The sequence below is a fragment of the Canis lupus genome, chromosome 1, assembly GCF_011100685.1.
Source record: "Canis lupus familiaris isolate Mischka breed German Shepherd chromosome 1, alternate assembly UU_Cfam_GSD_1.0, whole genome shotgun sequence".
NCBI lineage: Eukaryota > Metazoa > Chordata > Mammalia > Carnivora > Canidae > Canis > Canis lupus.
This window is the reverse complement of record NC_049222.1, coordinates 68,385,397-68,407,460: the sequence shown is the minus strand read 5'-3', so window position 1 is coordinate 68,407,460 and position 22,064 is coordinate 68,385,397. Positions and strand designations below refer to the sequence as shown.

The 22,064-nt window shown below is 38.4% G+C and overlaps 1 protein-coding gene across 2 annotated transcripts in view; it reads right to left on the bottom strand.

Moving 5' to 3' along the window:
- LAMA2 (laminin subunit alpha 2) overlaps positions 1-22,064 on the bottom strand; it is a 584,053-nt gene that overhangs the window by 247,417 nt on the left and 314,572 nt on the right. For both annotated transcript variants that reach the window (XM_038526758.1, XM_038526759.1), the window contains exons 13-15: positions 15,786-15,887; positions 13,922-14,133; positions 4,476-4,587 (exon numbers count right to left, since the gene is read on the bottom strand). In XM_038526758.1, the coding sequence (XP_038382686.1) occupies positions 4,476-4,587; positions 13,922-14,133; positions 15,786-15,887 (426 nt within the window). The remainder of the gene's footprint in view (positions 1-4,475; positions 4,588-13,921; positions 14,134-15,785; positions 15,888-22,064) is intronic.

Sequence of the window (22,064 nt, the reverse complement as noted above, 5' to 3'; positions counted from 1 at the left end):
TGTGTACTGTTGGAAACATTCTTTCTGCCGCAGGGTATGAAGACTCTTAGATTTGAACATCAATAACAAACACATAAAAAGGATCTGCTGATACTTCACATGTGAAAGGAAAGCAAAAATGACTTTCCTCTTCATTTGGGCAGCACAAAAAAGTTGTTGACTTTTTATCCCTTTCTTATAATTTCTCCTCATTGAATTTTTTGCCACCCCAGATTGGTCATGGAAGAAATTCCCTTCTATGATATGTATTCCTAAAAATTGGTGAAGCAGCAGACCCAGAAGAGGGCAGAAATGAAATGTGTTGATAACAGGGAGAGGGCTGATTTACTGTTTTCAGGTCAAATATTCATAGAATTGTCCTAAGTAAGCTTTTCTTTATACTCTGCAGATGCACTACTCATACCACATCTTCATCAAGTCCAAAAGCATCTGCAATATCTCCATTTGCCACACTCCCTGGAATAGTGGGGTGGGCGTGCAGAATCCTTCCTTAATCTGCACTCCACTATCTGTTGTCCTTCCACTACTCTCTCTGGCCTGCATCAGTAATAGCTCTCTTTTCTACTAGATCACTACTATCAGCTCAAAAATATGATCTAGAAACCTGACCAAAGATTAACAAAAGTGACAAAATTACATCCTTGATATCCCATAATTTTCCAGTTACCTACCTGTTTTTCTTTCTAGTACTAAAAAAAGTCTTTTCTTCCTCACTTCCCTCTCATGCTTCATTCTACCCTACTCTGTCTTGTGCTGTCACCACTCAATTAAAACTGACCTTGGCTATGTCACCACACTCCAGGTAGCCAAAGCCAGTAGACAATTCCATGACTGCACCTTACCTGACCTCTCATCAACACATGGCTTAGTTGACTCCTCTCTCCCTCCAATTTCTTCTTCTTCAATTTCCATGACGTCACAGTCTCCACATTTCTGCCCTAGATCTTTGCTTTCTTCCCTGCTTTGACCCAGCTTCTTATTGTCAGGAGCTCCTAGGAGCTTGACCATTTTTCTCTTTCTCATCACACTGTCTCCTAGGCAATCTTATTCAGTCCTATAGTTGATGATGCCTTCCAAATACATATCTCCAGACCACACAAGTATTCTAAGTTCAAGACCTGCATATTCTGATTGTACATTGACACCTGTAATTTACACTTTCCAAACCCAGTATTTCTAAAATGTAATATTGATTCCATCCTCTCCCCACAGCCATTCCTCCCCAGTCTTCCCCAGCTCAATAACTGACATCTCTTCCAATTACTCAAGCTGGTAATCTATGACTCATTCTTAAACTTCTTAGTTCTTTAAACTCTCCCCTGGTAAGTAATCTATCAATAAATCCTATTGGTTCTACTACCAAAATACATAGAGAGTAAAGTCGTATCTTTCTACATCCCCTGCCATTAGCCTAAATCAAACCACAACAGCGTATCCTACCACTACCATAGCAGCATGCTCTACCGCAGTAACCCATTAACTAGTCTTCCTCTCATTCTTGCCTTCCTATATTATGTTCTTCAGACTGTAGCCATAAAGACTTTTTCCAATAATAAAACTCAGGTCATGGCACTACCCACCTTCAAGTATTCTCATGATTATCCATTGTACTTTGAATAAAATCCCAAATTATTATAATGTAGGCAAAGCTGTGAATGGCCTGGCTTTTCTAATCACGTCTCATGCCACCCTCTCTGTTGCTTGCTAAGCTCTAGGCATCCTTGCCCTCTTTCAGGTCCTTGCAGACTCCAGCTCCTTTCTACTCCTTCTTCATCCACTTCCAGCTTCTTCTATGTAGCTGACTCTTCCCATTCTTCAACACTCAGATTACATGTTATCACTTCAGAAAGCATCTCCAGACAACCTTTCATAAAGTAGCCCCTCTTATCTACTCTTCCAACACACATTCTTAGTAGCTCTATCAAGATACCTTGTTAATCTTCTTCACGGCATTTATTAAATTTATTTAAATTTGCTCTTTGGCATATTGTCTAGCCCACCACCAGATGTAATATCCTTGAGGGCAGGGACCATCTGTATTGTTCATTACCTTATCACCCATGTCAAGGGTCTCGATTGTGTCAATATACAGGATTATCTGTATCTATTAGCTAAAAACAAGTGTATGAACACTTCCAGAAGATAATGTTATTCTCATTCTCTAAGATTTGAATTAAAATACTTCTTTTTTCAGGACTCCACTCTGCTTTCACTTACTCACCTGACTCACCTGTGAAGTAAAATGAATTATAATGGTACTAGGAAAGTAAGAAAATATTTGAGAGATAAACAGTGGAGGGATTTATAAGAAGTTGAGTAGAAATGAGAAAAAAAAAGATTTCAAATCAACATTATGGGCTAAATAAAGTAAAAAAGAATGATATTATAATGAGTGGTTTTACCTGTTTTTTGGCAACTGAGAATTAACATTCTGGTCTTTGTAGTTTACTCAGCTTTAAAGTGGTTTGTGGATATTGGTGATAGCAAAGCTAGAAGGACTGGCCATATGAACTCAGTAAAAAACAAATGAAATCAGGAAAGGATAGGGATGCATAATAACAAGTCTAAAGAAACGACATTTTGACAAGGAAAAGCAGGAATTGTTAGTCGAAAAAACTGAAGAAATCACTGAGAAGTCCTGGAATTCCAGAATTCTTTGTCTCTTATTCAACTAAATTCTTTTATGGGCTTCAGGACACCTTTATTTATCAAATAATTATTGTGTGAGAGTCACAGGACGCTTTTATTTTCCCTCCTGTTTCTTTGTTTTGACTCTCCCTTGCTCTTCTCTTCCTACCTACCTGTCACCATGGTTTAGCATCCAGTTTGGGGTTTCTATACTCCAGGATACTTCCAGTGATACTGGGTTCTACCGGAAATGCTCACCTCTTTGAATGATCATTGCACTTATGCTCTGTACCACTTACCAGTTCCTTAATTATATAGTGTTGTGATCCATTTTTTCATAGATATTTGTTCTGTCTCCCTAAACAGACTGTTACCTCTTTAAGGATAGGGATTATGATGAAATCTTCTAGATAATCCCCTCAGCAGCTAGTGCAGAATTTACCAAAGATTCACAATAAATATTTTGAAGAAAGGAAAGAAGAAACAAAAAATGTAGCCAACTGAACAATTCTAATATTCAATTTCATATCAATGGGCATTTGGAACTCATAAAGATTAAGAGAGTACAGGGAATAACGAACGGGGGGATAAGTATTAAAGCAAGAATAGAATCAAAGTATTTATTATTCCAATTGAAATAGGAACTGAAAGGTTCAAAGGGAGCTTTCTGGCTTGAATAAAATCTACTAAGCTCTTAATAAAAGAATATGTTTCACCAAATACAGCATGTATTATTTTATATGTAAAATCAAAGTTAGGTTGAGAGAACAAAATTATTTCCACAATTATTTTTCTCTTCTTTAGATGAATTTTGGAAAAGCAAGTATCTCAATGAATTTCATTTGGTTTTATTTCTACATAAGTGAATCTGCCTAGTTAAAGAAAACATATTTGTCATGAATATGACTCTAAATCCTGTGTATCCTCTAAAAGCATGCATTATTTTAAAGTACAAAATAACTGACAAAGCAATGCCTAGAGTATTTCTATAAATGGCATAATGGTATAGTGTGTTGAAGTGGAACGTCTCGGTACACTCAATGATTCCTTAAAGGCACCATTTTTAAAGAATTTAAGCTCCTATTTATCTGTAAGCTATGTCCTCTATCAGGAAAATGGTGTTTATATTTTTTGACCCGGTTTCAACTCAAACCAATTTCAAACTACCTAAAAAAAAAAAATCTGTGAGTACATTAAAATTATTACCTTAAAATGACATGCTGCGGTATTAAGTAAGACATGTTAATCTCACTATGAATCTAGAATATTGGGGTAATAATAAATATCTCAAATCTTAGGTGCTAAGCAAATCAAAGACATAGGAAATATTTCAGATCAAGGTATTTCTTCTTCATATATTCTTGACATTTTGGAGATTGTAACCTTCAGATGCTTGCAGTTTGGTATTCTTGAAATGAAGTAGAGAAAGAGCATGATACACAAGATTAAAGACCAGAGGAAAAGGGGGAAAATATTGCTAGTTCCTCATAAGTACGGAGATAGAAATGAAAGGAAATTATTTTGAAATACTAAATATTATTCTCTATCATTCATCTCATTTTATCAACCAGCTACATAGGAAATAAACACGTAGGAAAACATCAGATTTTCAGCTGGAGTAAGGTAAAATATCCAAAGCAGAAACATAATTTCAAGATGACATAATGTTAGTACTCTATTTGAAGGCCGTGATTTTTGGCAGACACTCAACTTTCTTCTTTAAGGAAAACACTATTATTTATTCGTGCAATCATTGATGAAAGAGCTAAACTACTTTTTAAACAGTTTATTGAAAGCAATGTTGAAGGAACGTGGACTGCGCTGAGGATTAACTCTTGCAAACTTACTTCACAAGAGGAGCCAGAATATCCAGGTGGACACTGGCAAACCTCCACCGCTGCTGCAATGCTTCTGTCAGTAGGATAGGGGACCGCGGACTCCAGGCCAACAGAGCCTAACCTACAGTGGGAAGAAAAAGATGGTTAAGAGGCAAACTCTTCGGTATCACATAGCTTGAGGAATAGCAGAGTAATAAGGACGTAAATATAGGTAAACTGTGTATGTGGAGAAAGAAGGCCAACAAATATCCATAACTTGATGCTCTCATCATTCATTGTATTAGATAAAGTCTGTCCGTTAAAAGTGCTCACGACCACCATCATATCAAATGCTGCAAACATATGAGAATAATCTTGCTCGGCTCTTGGGTTTTAGCTATGTGTTTTGATTTTCTTTTTTGGGGGAGATAGTTTAAAATAATGTAGTTGAAGGTATTTTTAAAAGAGAAAACATTCACATGACTGTTTGACTCACTTTAACATGTAAACTAGAAAATCAAAAGAAGACAATATTAATATCCAGCTCGAGCTTTTAAACTGGAAGGGAAGGGAAGATAAAAGAAAAAAAAAAGCTATTTTGATTTATTTTTTCTCAGAAACAAATGTGCACATTGGTAGGTAAAAGTGAAACTTTCAAATGCTCAGTTGAATTACTTAAAACTATTTTCTTAATTTGTTTTTGGCCTAAATTGAACGCATTGTTCTCTGTATCTCTGTTTTTTATTTTATCAGCATTTCTGTAAAATCTAGTGATTTTAACAGGGTGATTTGGTGTCATTCATTATTTTAGGGAAGAGCTGGCTTGGCCAAATTGAAAAATGCTGTTATATTTGCTTTCCATTTATATAAGAGGAGTATATGTACATTATATGTGTATTTCCCACATGTATTACCTTCCAAAAATATGCAAACTAATATGAATTAACAATTTAAATAAATGTTATTGGTATCTTATTGCTTTTTTACCATTTTTTCTAATAAGAGAAATTTTAAAAGCTTCATTGTTATGAACACAGACTCAGGAGTGCAGACAGATCAAGATTTATATTCTGTCTCTGACATTTACCAGTCCTATAGCCTAGGGAAAATTACTTAATTTCTCTTGGTTTCAATAGTCTCACCTATGTAATGAAGATAATATGAGTCCATACATCATAAGCTTGATTAAATAATTAAATGAAATAATGAATAGAAAGTTCTTGATATAATACATAACACATAGTAGGTGATTATTAAATACTAGGCATTTTATTAACATATTCTTTTTTTAAAGATTTTATTTATTTATTTATTCATGAGAGACACAGAGAGAGAGGAGAGACACAGGGGGAGGCAGAAGCAGGCTCCCTGCAGGGAGTGGGATGTGGGACTCGATCCCAGGACCCTAGGATCATGCCCGGAGTTGAAGGCAGACGCCCAACCACTGAACCATTCAGGTGAACCTTTATTAACATATTCTCACTGACTGTTGAGACAGGATGGAAAATGTCTACATGAGTACTACAAGAAATACTACTTCTATCTCCGAATCTAGCTTTTTGACATTTTAACATACTAAAAATAAAACAAATTTAAAATAAACTCTAAGGGCACAAATTGATTGCTATTGATTAGTGATATATATGTTTTTTGATTAGTGATATTTATTAAAATGATTGGTAACCTGCCATAACACACATTATGCACCATCCTTTAACCAAAAGAAAGATGTAACCAATTTTTGCATTTTTGCAAAAGTGGTGGTATATTTTCATTAATGGGTGATTCACATTTATCAAAGGGCACATTTATCAATTTCCCAAGATTTGGGAATCTGTGCTGTAATCAATCCAGAAAACAAAACTAATGGGCTCATTTAATGTATCTTCAAGTGTAACAACCTTTAACCAAATCGTTAAGCTTTTTAACTAATGAATTTCCAAAATATTTACTGTTTTGGAGCACCAATCTGACTCAGTTGGTAGAGCATGAGACTCTTAATCTCAGGGTTGTGAGTTTAAGCCCATGTTGGGCAGGGAGCCTCCTTAAAATTTTAAAAAGTAATTAAAATCCTCATTGTTTTTACCTTCACTTTATTAATCCTGGACACTTGACAGTAACTTGGAATGTGTATAACCTCAGACATACTCAAAAAAATGAAAAGAAGAACCAAAGCAATTGAATGCAATCATGTTAGGTTGTTGAATGCTAACTGGCATCTTCTAAAGACAAAGGATTTATCTTCAGGTACAGATTAATTCATTGAACACTATTTCTTGAATGCTTTCTTCTCTGGGGGTACAACCTGGACAACCTAGTAGAAGGTCCTAAACTGGTAAGTGTTAAAAAATCACTCATTCACAGTGTTCAGGTTACAAAGAAATTTTTAGGAAAATCTCTAATTTGTAATTTCTCCCCCACCAAATAAATTTGTACAAGAGGTATCATTGGCAACTTTTTTCCCCATTGGGGTGACATTCATTTAACATAACATTAACCATTTTAATGTGTTCATTTGGTACATCACAATGTTCTGCAACAACAACCTTTATTTGGTTGCAAGCATTTTCCATCACCCCATGGGAAAAACCTGTATCTATTAAGCAGTCACTTCCTATTTTAGCCTTTCTCCCAGCTCCTGGTAAGCCAGGAGTCTGCTTTCTATCTCCATGGATTTATCATGGATAATTTTGGATATTTCACATAAATGGAATCATACAATACATGACCTTTTGTGTCTGGCTTCTCTCTGCTAGCATAATGTTTTCAAAGTTCATCCATGTTGTAGCATGTATTAGTGTTTATGGCTGAGTAATATTCCATTGTATGAATACACCACAACATAGGGTTTGAGTTACTAAAGTAAGGAGAGTACTTGCTTGTATCAACATGGGCTTATGAGCTCCTTCTCACAAACAAAGTTGGGTCATGTATATACCTAGCCAGATCATCTCAACACATGCTCAATATGCTTTTGTTGAATAAATGAATGGATCGAGGGATAGCAGGTAGATGAACAGATGAACGTATGGATACAAGACTATCCACAAACAAACATGCAAGAACAGATGAATGTATAGGTCAGTGAATGGGTGAACGGAATGTAGTTATCTAATAAACACTGACACACATACTCCCAGATAAATGATACACTAAAGCCTAGTATCCACATTCCAGATGAATAAAGTCAGATAAGTAGAAGACAAATTACTTGTTTGATCTGGCAAAAAATGAATAAATTGAAAAATGTTGGAGTTAGATCTTGGGGTCAGAGGTCAGAACTCATCTGAATGAACTGTGACATCTTATTGCCTGCAATTAATGGACTGTCACAAGATTCACTTAGATTTCGGATCACTTTAATTTCAGAATTAGATGACTTCATTATTGCTATACTAGTTTATTATCGCATAAAACATGGTCACAATTTAATAAACAGTAGACTGATCAATGGTGTATATAGTCCCAGGCTTTTCAATATAAAATTGAATATTGGAATGTTTCAAAATAGAAAAGTAAGTAATTGACTACTTTAAGGAACAATTTAAAATATAACAAAACAAAAACAAAAATATTTTCAATGAATTGCCAAATTTCATTTGTCTTTCAAACAACAGATGTGTTTCTCTTTAATCTATGTACCCATTCTGAGCTATGAGAAATTTCAACCAAACATCTTTCCCAGCAATATTCCACATTAGTATTCACCGGGCAGACCCAATGTTCATCAGGTTCTTCTGTTGGTAAATGGGATTTTAATGTGTTTAACAGTTTTAAGTGTTACTCATAAAGAAGGCTGCAGTGGTTTTTTTCTTTCCCCTTCAATATGGACACATTCTTTTCTTGATACCAGGCTGCATTCATTTAAATACATATTGCTGGGAGTAATAAAGTACTAAATTTTAGAAGTGCATGAACTATCAAAGATTTGTCAACTAAGTCTCCTGCTTTAGCTAGCTATTTCCCCTTATTCTTATGACTTGGAAATACAGGTAACATGATGAAGAGAAAAGACATAATTATGTAAGTTTTTACTGAAAATCTTAGAGTCACATCTGAAACATTGTCCTGGTACTGATTAAAGATTGTTCTCAATGTTTTTGTTTCACTCTATTTCCACTAGAGTTAGATAGGTTAAACTTTACTAAAATAATAATAATATATAAAATAAATTATTTTTTAAACAATAAGAACTCTGATTGTAAATCCTTTTAAATAATTTTATCTTCTATTCATCTTTTTTTTTTTTTAATTGAAGGTATCCATTTAATTCTACTAAAAGAAATGTTACTTTAAGGTTAACCACCAGAGATGAAAATTTTATTGCTGTTTCAGGTGCTTTGTACTATTTCATTTCTGTCAAAACATAAGATGATGACTCAGAACTTCCTGTAGTCTCTATCTTGAAGAAGTTCCATCAAGTATCACTCAGGGGGAACTGATAAATTTTACTCCACTCCTAAAAAGGTGAAGAATCATTTAGTAGCCCAGCAATGTCTGAGTGACCCATCTGAACATTATATTAAACATTATATAAACATTATATTCAAATGCATTGTATTCATAAACATACTTAATGCTAATATGATAATTCATCTCTTCCTTCGTAGTTCTACCAGTATGTACTGCGCACATTTCCAATGCACTATTTACTCTACTACCGTAAATGTACATGTCTGCCTTCCAACCTGGAGTATGCCTTTTTTCAACTCAGTGATCATTCATCCATCATTCATGTCCTTTTTGCCTAGCCTAACATGACCACATCATAATCATCACTGCTCACGAGCTTCTGCTATCTTCTGTGCACTATAATGGGGGGTGGACAGACATCTCATTTAACTATGAGTGAAGGTAATGTGTAATTGTTATTGTCCACACTGACAAATGAAGAACCTGAGACTCAAAGAAGTGCTGTGTCCAATATAATGCAGTTAGCAGACAGTGCAGCACAGACTCAAACCCAAGCATGACTCCAAAACCAATAATCATCTTGTGACCCTACGTTTCCTCCCAATATATTGCTAGATAGCACAGCAGGTGTTGTTGGTACATCATTTTCTCATCGCCTTCAATCTTGAAAGTTAGGTTTTGTTTCTGCCATTTTACAGGAGAGGAAACTGAGACTTAGAAAGATATATGTAGAAGGCACAAAGTAAATGCTGGCAGACTGAATGAATCCAGTATTTACATAATTGATTTGGCAAGTAGTCAAAGACAATGGGGAGGAAACACCAAGAGCCCAAGGCCTAGTGAGTTCCATGTTTTGTTTTGTTTTGTTTTTTAACTTTTAAGGGCCTAAAATGATAATTTCTTCAAAATATGGTTACCTGTATCATTAATTTCAAATGGTAGATGCATACTTTGCATCTATCAACCCTATTACCTAATCATCAAGAGACTCTCTTTATTTACAAGGGTTTTTCTAGATTATTTGTTACATAAGTTCTATGCAATACTTTTGGTGCAAAGGCCCCAACACACCTTTACTCTAAAAAGTCATATGAATATATCTTGCCTTGAAACAATTCTGAATTCATTTTCAAGCAATAAAGAAGTCACATGGGGTGTATCATGATAAAGTCATGATGGGGGTTCAGTTATGCTGTGGTAACAAACAACTCCAAATTCTTAGTGGCTTAAAAGAAAAGCTTACTCATAAAATCCCCCACAGGTCTGGGTGACTGTTTAGGGCAGCTGACCTTTACTGTATGCTGTCAGTATTTCAGGCAATCTTTATCTTCTCATAAGTTGGATAAGCTCCAGAATCTCATACTGGCAATTTAGTGCTTTTCTTGTGCACGTGTCGGGAGGGAGTAGGGTGGAGAATCACTCTTGCTCACATATCATTGGCCGAACTAAGTCATATGACCACATCTACCCTCAGAGGTTAGGGAAACCACAAAAGGAGGAGTTTGGATCTGGGTATTTACCCAAAGAGAACAAAACACTACTTTAAAAAGATATGTGCACCCCTATGTTTATCATAACATTATTTATAACAGCCAATATGTGCAAACAACCTACATGTCTGACAATACATGGATGGATAAAAAAGATGTGATATATACACCCAATGGAATATTACTCAGCCTTAACAAAGAATGAGATCTTGTCACTTGTGATGATATGGAAAGACCTAGAGGGTATTACACTAAGCGAAATAAATCAGACAGAGAAGGATAATTACCATATAATTTCACTTATATGTGGAATCTGCAACACAAAGCAAAGGGACAAGCAGACAAACAAATGCCAACCACAAAGACAGTAACCAGCTCATAAATGCAGAGAACAAAGAGGTGGTCGTCAGAGTGGAAGGAAGGTAGGGGATACGCAAAATAAGCTTCATTCATACGAATGAAGCGAGGGGAATGAAGAGGTACAGACTTTCTGTTATACAATAAATAAGTCACGGGGATGAAACGTATAGCACAGAGAATATAGTCAATAATATTCTAATAACTTTGTATGGTGATGGATGGTTAACCACACTTCTTAAGGTGAGAATTTTGAAATGTACATAATTGTTGAATCACTATGTTCTACACCTGACACTGATAATCTATGCCAACTGTACATCAATGAAGATTTTTTTAAATAAATAAACAAATGAATGAATGAATGAATGAATGAATGAAAAAATTAAATTTAGAAGGAGGAGACCGGAAATTTGATGAGTTGCACTAATGTCTGCCATACGGCAAAAGAAAAAAACCTGCAGAGTTAATACCTATTAGATATTAAGAAAAGCCGAACAGACTCCTTGCTTGAGTTAAATATCCAAGGTGCTACTAAATCCAAGGTTTAGAGAATTTAAAGGAGAAAGCTGAATGATTTGGTTAAGCTGATTTCTCTTACACTTCTAAAAGAAGGCTGCACTTTTTCTGTTTTTATCTTCATCTCATCAATGAGAGCAATGAGAAAGAAACCAATTACTCTTATTGCCTGAGCCTCTCAGCATTCTGGAAAAGAATGACAGCAAAGACTGTCACAATCTTGGAACTAGCCCTGCGTGCTCTATCCTCGATGCCTCCAAGGTCTTAATGGTACTTGGAGACAATGTTATTGCTTGCAGTGACTAAGGTCGGCTGGAAATGCTTCCGATCTGTGTTCCTGTTTGCCATTAGCAAAATGTTTTCGCAGCCCTCTAATTCTATTCTCGTGGTGACCTTTTGAAGTTGGCAAGGCAATTGTCCTCCTCTGTATTTCACAGCCGAGGTGATTGAAATTCAAGGAGGTCAAAGCTACACTTATGTTTACAACTATTAAATAGCTGAATTGAAAACAGAAGTCAAAATCCTGACCTGCAGGCTAGTTCTCCTTCCACTCTTCATCTCCCTCTAACCACACAGCTGGAGGAAGCGGAGTCCGAGGGCTGAGAACTACGGTGGAAGTAAATCTTCCTTAAATACACCCAAACACGAAGTTGTGTTGGATAGCTTCAATTCACTTGCACTTACATACAAACTGGATGCCAAGTCGGAAGGCAAGTCGAAATCAATTCAAGTGGTGTTTTACAAATATGACTCAATCCACTTGTAGATTGAGAAAAATAAAATATAACAAGTTCACGGAATCGGGATTTATGCTGATTTTCTGCTTACCTGAAATGGGTTAAGAATTTCATATCTGACATTGGCTCTTCCTTCTCAAAGGACAGTGCTTTTAGATGACGTGGGCTGCACAAAGCAGCCACCTAGCTCCCCTGCCCCCTGTTGCTTGCATACCCTTGCTCTGCGAACACGTCACTCATCTATGGGGACACTTCCAAAGGCTTCGAATGAAACCGATGATTTTGATGGGTAGACACGGAAATTATCTGACATAAATCAGGAGGAAATACCTTTGGATTAACTAGTCTGAGAAGCGATGCTGACAAAAATAAATAAGCCCCCTAGCCATTTTTCGTCAATTTGGTTGTCATTCATATTGAAAGCCAGAGGACTCATCCCTCTGTGCCGTTTAAACATGATGACAATCTCTATTTACTAAATGGGAGAAAACATAATTAATTCCTAAGTGCTACTTCACATCTTCATGGCATTTTAACCCAGCTTCTAGCAGAATTGCCTATGCAAAGGAGGTACACTGTCTGACAATAGTTCTGTTTATGAATCTGCAGTCCCCTCCTTTGGGAGATGGTAATGATGATCACACGTAGTTGAGACGGTACAAGTGAAAGACAAAGGAGGCCGCCTGAGCGAATGATGCAGGTGAGGGAGCAGCAACATAAAACAAAAACAAAAACAAAACTAAAACCAAGTCTTCTGTAGGTAAGCCAGTATTGGAGACATTGCTTTGACTCTGATTATGTCATGTTGTCAGTTTTGGTTCATGGGTCATCATCTAATTTAATCTCATTTAGGGGGAAGTTGCCATTCTATCATGTATTCTTAGAGCAGAAAAGGAGAAGGGAAAAATCCTCATTCTGATGTACTGAAGTTTACATTTCACTGGATAAATACATCACTGTTTTTAAAATTTAAGCATAGGGGCACCTCGGTGGCTCAATCAGTGAGGCATCTGCCTTCGGCTTCAGGTCATCACCCTGGGGTCCTGGGATGGAGTCCACTGGGCCCCCCACTCACGGAAAGTCTCTCCCGCTCCCTCTGCCCCTCCCCAACTCATAAACTCTCTCTCTTAAATAAATCTGAAAAAAAAAAAAAAAAAGGAAAGCATAGCAGCCTATAGTCAGTTACAAGCATGTGCGGTTCCAGTAAAAAGTTCTCTCTTTAAAGAAAAAAAAAAAACTGAAAAAAAGGAAAACAACTAATTCTACATAATGAGCACTTTCCATAAGTGTCACATATAATTTTCCCAACAGACCCTGAAAGGTAGACACTATAATCTCCACTTTATACTTGAAGTAACTAAGTTTCCACAAGGACCAATCATTTGCCAAAGGTCACACATAAAATAAGCAATTGAATCCACTCACTTCCTAGTCAGGCTGGCTCCAAAGCTCACACTCGTTCCTTTACATCACTCGGCCAATAGAGTCTTTTATAAAGAGGCTTGTGATTACTTAGATGAAAGCCCTTAGGTTTCTTATTGTAAACTCTATACTATTAAGTTAGAAACTAGTTAATTAATTAATTAGAAGAAAACACTTTACAAACCACTTTCCAAATATGACAACTCCAGAGTTATATTTAGTTTCCCACAATCTGAGTCATCATAATGGAGACTTTCTTTTCCAGTATAGAATTTCTCAGACTATGGATCATTTTTTTTTAATCACATGCTCTGGCTAAACTATGAAGCAATCATCAATACTAGAAAAGAGCTAAGCCACACTCCTTCTGGACATTTAAATTTCAAAGCTTTAATAGAAACACTTTTCACAAAACTAGTGCTCGATTCTTAGCTACTATTTGAAGGAAACCTACAGATCTTCAAAGTCACTCTTCTACCAAATGCATGTTTGCTCCAAAGACGCGTGCCAACCCTGGGAGATGCAGTCTTGAGTTTACCTGAAGATGGCTTCCACCCCAGGGCCGTAGGTGATTTGTATGAGGACTCTCTTCAGACTCGCAAGCACCGTCATAAACTCTCTTCTACTGACAGGGAAGTTTGTGCCATGTGTGGTAAACAACTCTTCCTTAAGTGACAATACATGAATATGTTCTTCATATGGTTGTAGATACACCTCATCTTGGGCTGTGCTGATTCTCAAGTCATTTCCCTAAAGGGAAAAAAGAAAGTATAAAAAGGGTCAAACTGTGAAAAAGAAGGTAAAAAGGGGTAAAGAGTGTGTATATTTGGATTGGCCAGTTGGCGAATGATCCTCAGTAGATTTTTAATTTCAGGTTGGCTTTCCTTTCATTCAGTATATTTCCGGGATATATGAGAATAAGGGAAGGCAAATCAACTATTGGCCTTAACCAGATGCATGATAAAGTAGAAGCTTTGTAATGCATGACTCTGCTTCCACCATTAACTAAAAGAATAGATATTTGGCAATTCATACATGCATGTGATTACACATACCTTGATTTTATGCAAGTGCACAATAGCTGCATATTTCAAATACATTATTTCATGGTGAATGTGGATTGTATAGAGAAACAGGGAAGAAAACTTAGCACACTGTAGTGTGTTCAGCTTTTGTTTTAAAGGACTCTTCTCTATGGGAAAACAAACAAAAACAAACCAGAAAAGCTCTGCAGGTCTAGTGTTCCCAGTAAGATAATGAATCCCCACAGGGAATGCATGGACTGACCTATGACATTTAGGTTCTCCTTCTTCTGAGTCCATTTATACTAATAATATAGAACTTCACAACATTTTACATTCAGAGAACCCCTTTTATCTTGAAGGAATTCCAAGACACACTTGTAGTTTCACTGACACATCCGTATGCATACATACATACATACATACGTAATAATACATATAGCATCTAGATCACTTCACCTAACACTGGAAATACATATTTTAGGGCAAGAATTTTGTCATTGGTTCACATGCATGAAAGGTTCAAGGCAAAGAACAACAAAGCCCAGTGCTAAATCAACACCAACCCCTTTGGAATCACAAATGTGCATATGAAAGTGTGTGCTTTTGAGACTGTGTGCAGTTTGTGGGAAAAGTATGAGAAAAGGGGAAGAGAGCCTCTAAGATATCTTTAGGCTTCCAGCACTTTGGAATTGCCCACAGCCCCTCAAATCCTGAAAGCAGTTTCTCCTATAACTTTCTTACCTAAATGAAGAGTTTTGAAGTCAAGATTCAACTATATCTAAAATAAACAAGTTTCCTTTTTCATTTGCCTCTGCCTAAATACAAAGACGTAGCCAATAAAACCTACTTGGAAGCAGGTAAAGATGGAAAAATTAAACTATGTAAATCAGCATTTTCCTAAACACCTCATTATACTTATATTCTTGGGAACATGGTCAATATGTTTTTAATTTAAATTCCAAGTTTGGGGGGCCCCTGGGTGGCTCAATGGTTGAGCGTCTGCCTTCGGCTCAGGTCATGACCTCAGGGCCCTGGGATCGAGCTCCACATGGCACCTGCTTCTCCCCCTGCCTGTGTCTCTGCCTCTCTCTATGTCTCTCATGAATAAACAAATAAAACGTTAAATAAAATCATAAACAAACAAACAAACAAACAAACTCCAAGTCTGGTCTAAAGGTCTCCTCTATCATTGGAACCTAATAAATATGCTCAGTCTTTTAGATATATCTCAGGGTGAAACAGAAGCCTGGCATAAAGATATTTCCCAAGATACAATATCCCCCCCAGTCATATGTTAGTTAACGTCAAGCCCATGAGGTAAGGTGTAGCCTCCGAGCGTGAAAGAGCTGCACAACACGGATCTGCTCCATACTCTACCTCTAAGATAACCGTAACCTGGAGTACACTTTCGGCATCTTCTCCCTCTGCCTCGAAGTCATACGATATGGTAAACGTCAACTGTCCTCCGGCTGCTGCAAGCTACAAGAGAGGAGATATGTAATCATTACAAGACAGGAAGATGGGCTATTAAATCAGATTTTACTTACTATTTTAAAATCATTTTATTGTTCTAGAGGGTAGGATTTGGAAGAAGCAGAAATCACAGGAGTGCAGGGGGAGAATGATAGACATTTCTTCAGCAGTAACCTTTATACGAACCTTCCCCATCAACTGCCAGCCTGACATAAATATAAATTCAGGTATTATTTTCCCCAGTATTGCAGCCTTGCTGAGATAGGTTAAGTTCTGTGAAACCAAACATGGCCCCTCCTGTCATTTTCCTCATCTATAGCTTGAGCTTTACAATTCCCAAGCAGAGAAGGATCTTTGTCAAAACTGGGAGATTTCTTCCCATCCCTGAGGGTCACTTACTTTCTGTTGGTCTGGACACTTGCAACTAAGACATCACTCTACCTGACAGTGACTTTACATAGACTGCAAGCTAAGCTGGGAAAGGTTGTTGGTCAGAGCAAAAGAAAAGAATGGCGGCAAATTTTATATTATGATACAATTCAATCAAAACTCCCAAAGAAGATACACTTTTCCCTGTGCAATCAAATATGCTTAGTTGGAATGAATGTCATTATCCCTTTTCATTAAATAAACTTCTTTTCTTCCAAGATGCACGTCAAGCCCTGTATAATGGATGCTTGAGGTTTACATCTTCTGACATTGACAGTAACCTTGTAGAATGGAAGAAAAAAAAAACAGAGAAGCAAGCAAGATCATTTATAGGACAGGAATCAACATCGGAGCTTGAGTGACAGATGCAATGCAAATACTGCCGGCCTTTTTAAAAAATTCCACTCCAGCGCTGTAAATAAAGACATTCCTAAAACAAAGCTGATGATCTGTATTCCGCCGTTTGCTCCGGGCTGACAGACAGAGCCCTAGCTTTGCGGCCCTGGGCTCTCTGTGGCCTCCTGCTGCAGACCCCGAGCACAGAGCGATTGGGGGCCTGCAGGGGATGTAGGAGGAGGAGGCACCGCTTTCCCCAGAGCTGTTCCGTGGGGATGCACGGAGCTTGCTCTGGCTGATTAGACAAGGCTTTCAAATTGCAGCTCTGCAATGTCTTCTAAGAGCTCATTACGTGGAGCTCTATGAGGAACTAGAATTCAGGAAACTTCTATTCCCCTGTTCCACTGAGAAATAGCCCTACTCTAATGTCTTTTCATATATAAAATAATAAATATCTGCCTGGACGATAGCACTTGGCATTATTGTAAGTAATGAAGGGTGAATCTGTGTAAAAGGTTTTCGGTTCTATTAAGATAAGCATCCTAAATATTACCTCACGTACCCGTTCAAAAACAGCCAGACCATTTTCTCAATGAGAGGAGTCTAGACAGGCAGCAGTTAAAAAAAAACAAAAACAAAAAACATGCTTTATATATATTTCAAAAAAGACTCAACTATTTAGAATTTTCCACATTAATAAAAATATTCAGTAGGATGTAGGGATGGAGCTTGGGAAAAACACTAGGATACAGATGTATAATGCTGTGAAGCTTTTGAGCTTCCAAATACATTTTGATCATATAAAATTTGGACTGCATGCTTTATTTATTTATTTATTTATTTAGGGAATATGTTTCCCTAAATAAAAGGGGAAAAGGTCAATTTTAATTCATAATTTCTTAATTTAAAAATCACACAAATGTGAGGAACTCAGAATTAAAGGTAAAGTCTATTTTGCTAATAAGAGCCAAAGGGAATATGACTTGAGTATCTAGGTTTTTTTTTTTTTTTTTTTTTTTTTTTTTTAAAGATCTATTTACTTATTTGAGGAGACACAGAGAGAGCCTGCTGGCATGTGTCCATGGGGAGGAGCAGAGGACGAGGGACAGGCTCTCAGGCCCACTTGGGGACTTGATACCCGGACCCGGAGATGATGATCTAAGCCAAAATCAAGAGTCAGACACTCAACCGAGACACCCAGGTACCCCCAAATATCCAAGCTTTTTAGACTTTGCTTGAAACAGAAAAACGCTTCATTTGTTACAACATTTCATTTGTTTGTGTTGTTGCCATACCTACTCATAATAAAGTCATATAAGCTGTAAAACGATATGAGAGGAATGAGGATGGAAGCAGGAAAAATAAACAAGAAACAAATCGGAGGAAGAGAGGCCCTTCTGCAGGTCAAGCATAACACAAAACATGAACTAAGGAGTGGAATTAATTCAGCTTCTTCTTCTGAGCGCTTATGGTAACGATAGTAACACAAATGAAAACTTGCCTTTTCACTCACATGTCGTACTGCAGTTTTCCCCCAACGCCCCCGTCCATCTTTGATACCTGTACTTCAGTATCAGAACCCGTTTTTGAATCATCTGTGTTCATGAATGAACTCATTTTCCTTCCACCTAAGTTATATGGAAACAGACCAATTTTACAAAGGCGTATAATGATGTCACCAGCTTTGTTTTTTTTTCTTCCTACGTCACAAATATCCATTTCCATAATATTAGAATCATAGACCTTTTTCAGTCGCTCTGAAGGTATATTTAGGGCCATTTCTATATTGCAGCTTAGTCAAGTAGTTATTTAAGTCATTTTGAGGGATCCCTGGGTGGCGCAGCGGTTTGGCGCCTGCCTTTGGCCCAGGGCGCGATCCTGGAGACCCGGGATCGAATCCCACATCAGGCTCCCGGTGCATGGAGCCTGCTTTTCCCTCTGCCTATGTCTCTGCCTCTCTCTCTCTCTCTGTGACTATCATAAATAAATAAAAATTAAAAAAAAATTTAAGTCATTTTGAGAAAGGATTGCTTACGATTCCGTCCCGCAGCTTACAGGGTGTCTTCCCAGCAAGGCACACCGTCCCAGGGATGTCTGCGTGGGGAGTCGGCTATAAGACAGCATCCCCTTGGGACATTGTTTTTGGGGAAAGGCCTTTGGGAATATCCAGAGCACAGACTGTCCTTTTCCGCAGTTGTGGGTGAGGAAGTCTCTGCCTCTTCTCATCGCCCCACTGCTCCATAGTCCTGCAGCAACAGTCACCTGCTTTTCCTCCGCATGTGCCCCCCTCTCCCATCACGCCTTCAGCACCCTGATCTTCAACGTCTCCGTCAATCCCGTGTGCACAGGGCTGCCAATCATGGGCCGGCCTCACTGTCTCCTGTAGCAATTATCTGTGGCTCCGGACTAGTTTCACTGTCAACTGAGACACAGGGTGCGACGCAGGGTCTCTTCAGTCCTACCATCCACCCTTGGCCATCTTCTCCCTGTCTTGTGCCTCCAGGGCCCCATTGAAAGCATCCTCTCGATGCGTCTCGTTGGCAGCTGTACCTCGCAACCACTCATGCACATTGGGTCGGTTGTTATTCCTAGCTGCATGTGGCACGGGACTGTTCCTACGGTTCTTGGCTCCTTTGTCGTCTGTCGCACAAAACTCCTGCGACCCCCTCCTCTACCATGGCCACACCACTGCCGCCCTCTTCCTTCCCATGCTGTGCTCAGTGCATGGATGCCTCCAAGACTCTTATTCCCCTTTGGTGGCCCTTTCTTATTGACCCTCGAGTCCTCTCTGGTGGATTTAATTATGATTATACCTGCTTCCTCAATCCGTATCCTCTCTCCAGCACTGTGTCCCTGTATTGGTTTGCTTGGGACGCCATAACAAAATACCACAGACCGGGTAGCTTAAACAACAGAAATCTGAGATCAAGGGGTCAGCAGAATTGGTTTCTTCCACAGCCTCTCCTCTTGGTCTGTAGATGTCCCCATCTGTGTCCTCACACGGTCTTCCTTCTGTGTTCACCCGTGTTCCGATGTCTTCTTCTTACAGGGACACCAGTCATATTAAATTGGACCCACCCTATCTCACTTCAAATTAATTACCTTTTTGGAAATCCTTTCTCCAAATAGTCACATCCTAAAATTCTGGGGGGTTAGGACTTCAACACATGAATTGTGGGGGCAGGGATACGGTTCAGCCTCTAACAGTCCCATCCTGAGTGATTGCTTAATAACGTCTCAAACACTCAACATACCCAGTTAATCTTGTTACCTGGATCTTCCCAGGAAACAAACTTGATTATTTTCCCAACTTCAATGATTGGGTCAAGCCAACTGCTTTATTTCTATGATTCAAATTAGAACCTGTAGGTGTAACATAATACTGTTTTCACGGCGTTATTTATATCAAATTAGTCTCAATCTTATTCTATTGAAATGCTTGTCTAACTTTCTATTTTCATTGCACATCACACTTCCTAGGTACTCATGGAGCATTTGAATTCAATTCTCTGACTTCAGTCATTTCAGGGGGAGAGAGGAATTTTATCAACTATTACTTCTGCGGGTGCCTCCCTAATGAAGGGCCTCTCGTGGCCCTGGGAATCTAGAATATTCAAGTTTCTAAGCAGTGGCAATACTCTCTAGGGTCTACCTAGGCCCTCTTTACCAACTGTGCAGGGGTGCCCAGGGCCCGGCAGTCAACTCACATGGGCACTGTGGGGTATGTCTGTGTCTAAAGGAGACTCGAGCCATATGGTGTCTGTTGGACACCACACAAACAATGAGCTTGAGGTACCTCATAGTTCTAACATGAGGAAGCTTTGTGTACCTTTCAGGGATATTCTCGAACCACTGAGCTCCGTTTTTGCACTCTCAGCCACGTCGTATCTTTGTTAAGGGAAGTCTTCAGTGAATGCTGTGATAAAAACCACAGATAGCACAGAACTCAATGTGAAACAGGAATTAAAGGTAGTGGTGTCCGATCCATTTCTAGATTTAAGAAGTTTTGTATTACCCAGCGGGCACACAAATCACCTTTAGTAAGCCACTGTGATCATGAAAAAAAAAAAAAGAACTTATTAATTATTACATGCCTGGACTGATGTGCATTATCTTTTTAAATGGTTGCTAAGTTGGCAAAATGTAAATATTTTAGGTTGTTTAGTCCTCACTCCTGTGGCATATTTCAACTGGTCTAGGAGACCCTGTGGAAGAAAAAAAAAATGCAGAGAACCTAAGACCTAGTACCACAAAATGAAGTAGTTTGGGAACTTCTGGCCTACCTCTTTTGATAGACTCTTCTACTTTGATTTGTTTCAACCCATTTTCCTGCTGACATCCTTATTCCCTCAGTTCTCTGATTATTCAAACTCTGCCTTTCTGTCTTTGTTCGGCTGGTGTCCCACTGGTCAGAAGACGGCGATGCAGAGGGGATTTCTCAGCGACAGAGAATCTGCACAGGCACAGCGTGAGCGCCAAGGGCCTCAAGGACAGGAAGTGCCGTGTAAGCTGTGTCACCCCTGGATGCTGTGGGAGGCACCCTGACGACACAGCCCAGGCCGTTGGTAAGCCACGCGTATTGTGCGTGACTTTGGTGTTCCACGGTTTTGGACTTCATAGACTTCATTTATTAATTTTATCTTTGAGACGTTCAAATCCATCCACTTTGGGGACAACACTGATTGCTCTAATTTTGCGGAGCGCCACACGTACTGCCAATAGAACATTTCATCTTCCCCTGCTATTGAAGAGCAAAACGGTCACAATTCCATTGGCCAGAGAAATAGAGTTTTCCACAGGTAGAAGTAAGTGTCACTCCAGTTCACACTGAGGTGATTCTTACATTTACAGGATAGATGAGACTATATTTACCAGAGATGAAAGTTGTATTTATTTTCAATACAAAGAGAAAATGAATTTAATGAGGATAGTTCATTTCATAAGGGTCTCCAAAGACTCAGGTGTTCAGTTGTTTGGTTTTCTTCTTCTTGTTTAACTTTATATCTATTAAGCAAAATTCTCTTCAGGCAGATTCAGATATCAAATTGAGAGGCACTGCAAGGAAAGGGAGCACCCATTCATTCCTGGCCATGCTTCATCTCTAAGCCCTCCTCCACTCTCCTGATCCCCAAATCCACCCCATTAAGAAAAGAGCAACACAAGTAGCTGTTTCCCCACAAGTACCTGGTTTAATATTACCTTCAGGGGGAGAGAAACAGCTTGTTTGCAAGCAGCATCACAGTTACTATGCAACCTATAACCTGATGTCACACATAATAATGTAGCGTGCACGCGGCCCCTTGCATTAAAGACTTAATGAGGCAGGCAAGGTCTCCCTCATGAGTGGAAAAGGCTAAAGGTAATTCGTAAAACTAAGCCTTACACCAGTGCGTAGTCTTAGGTTCCCTGTGTTGTAGC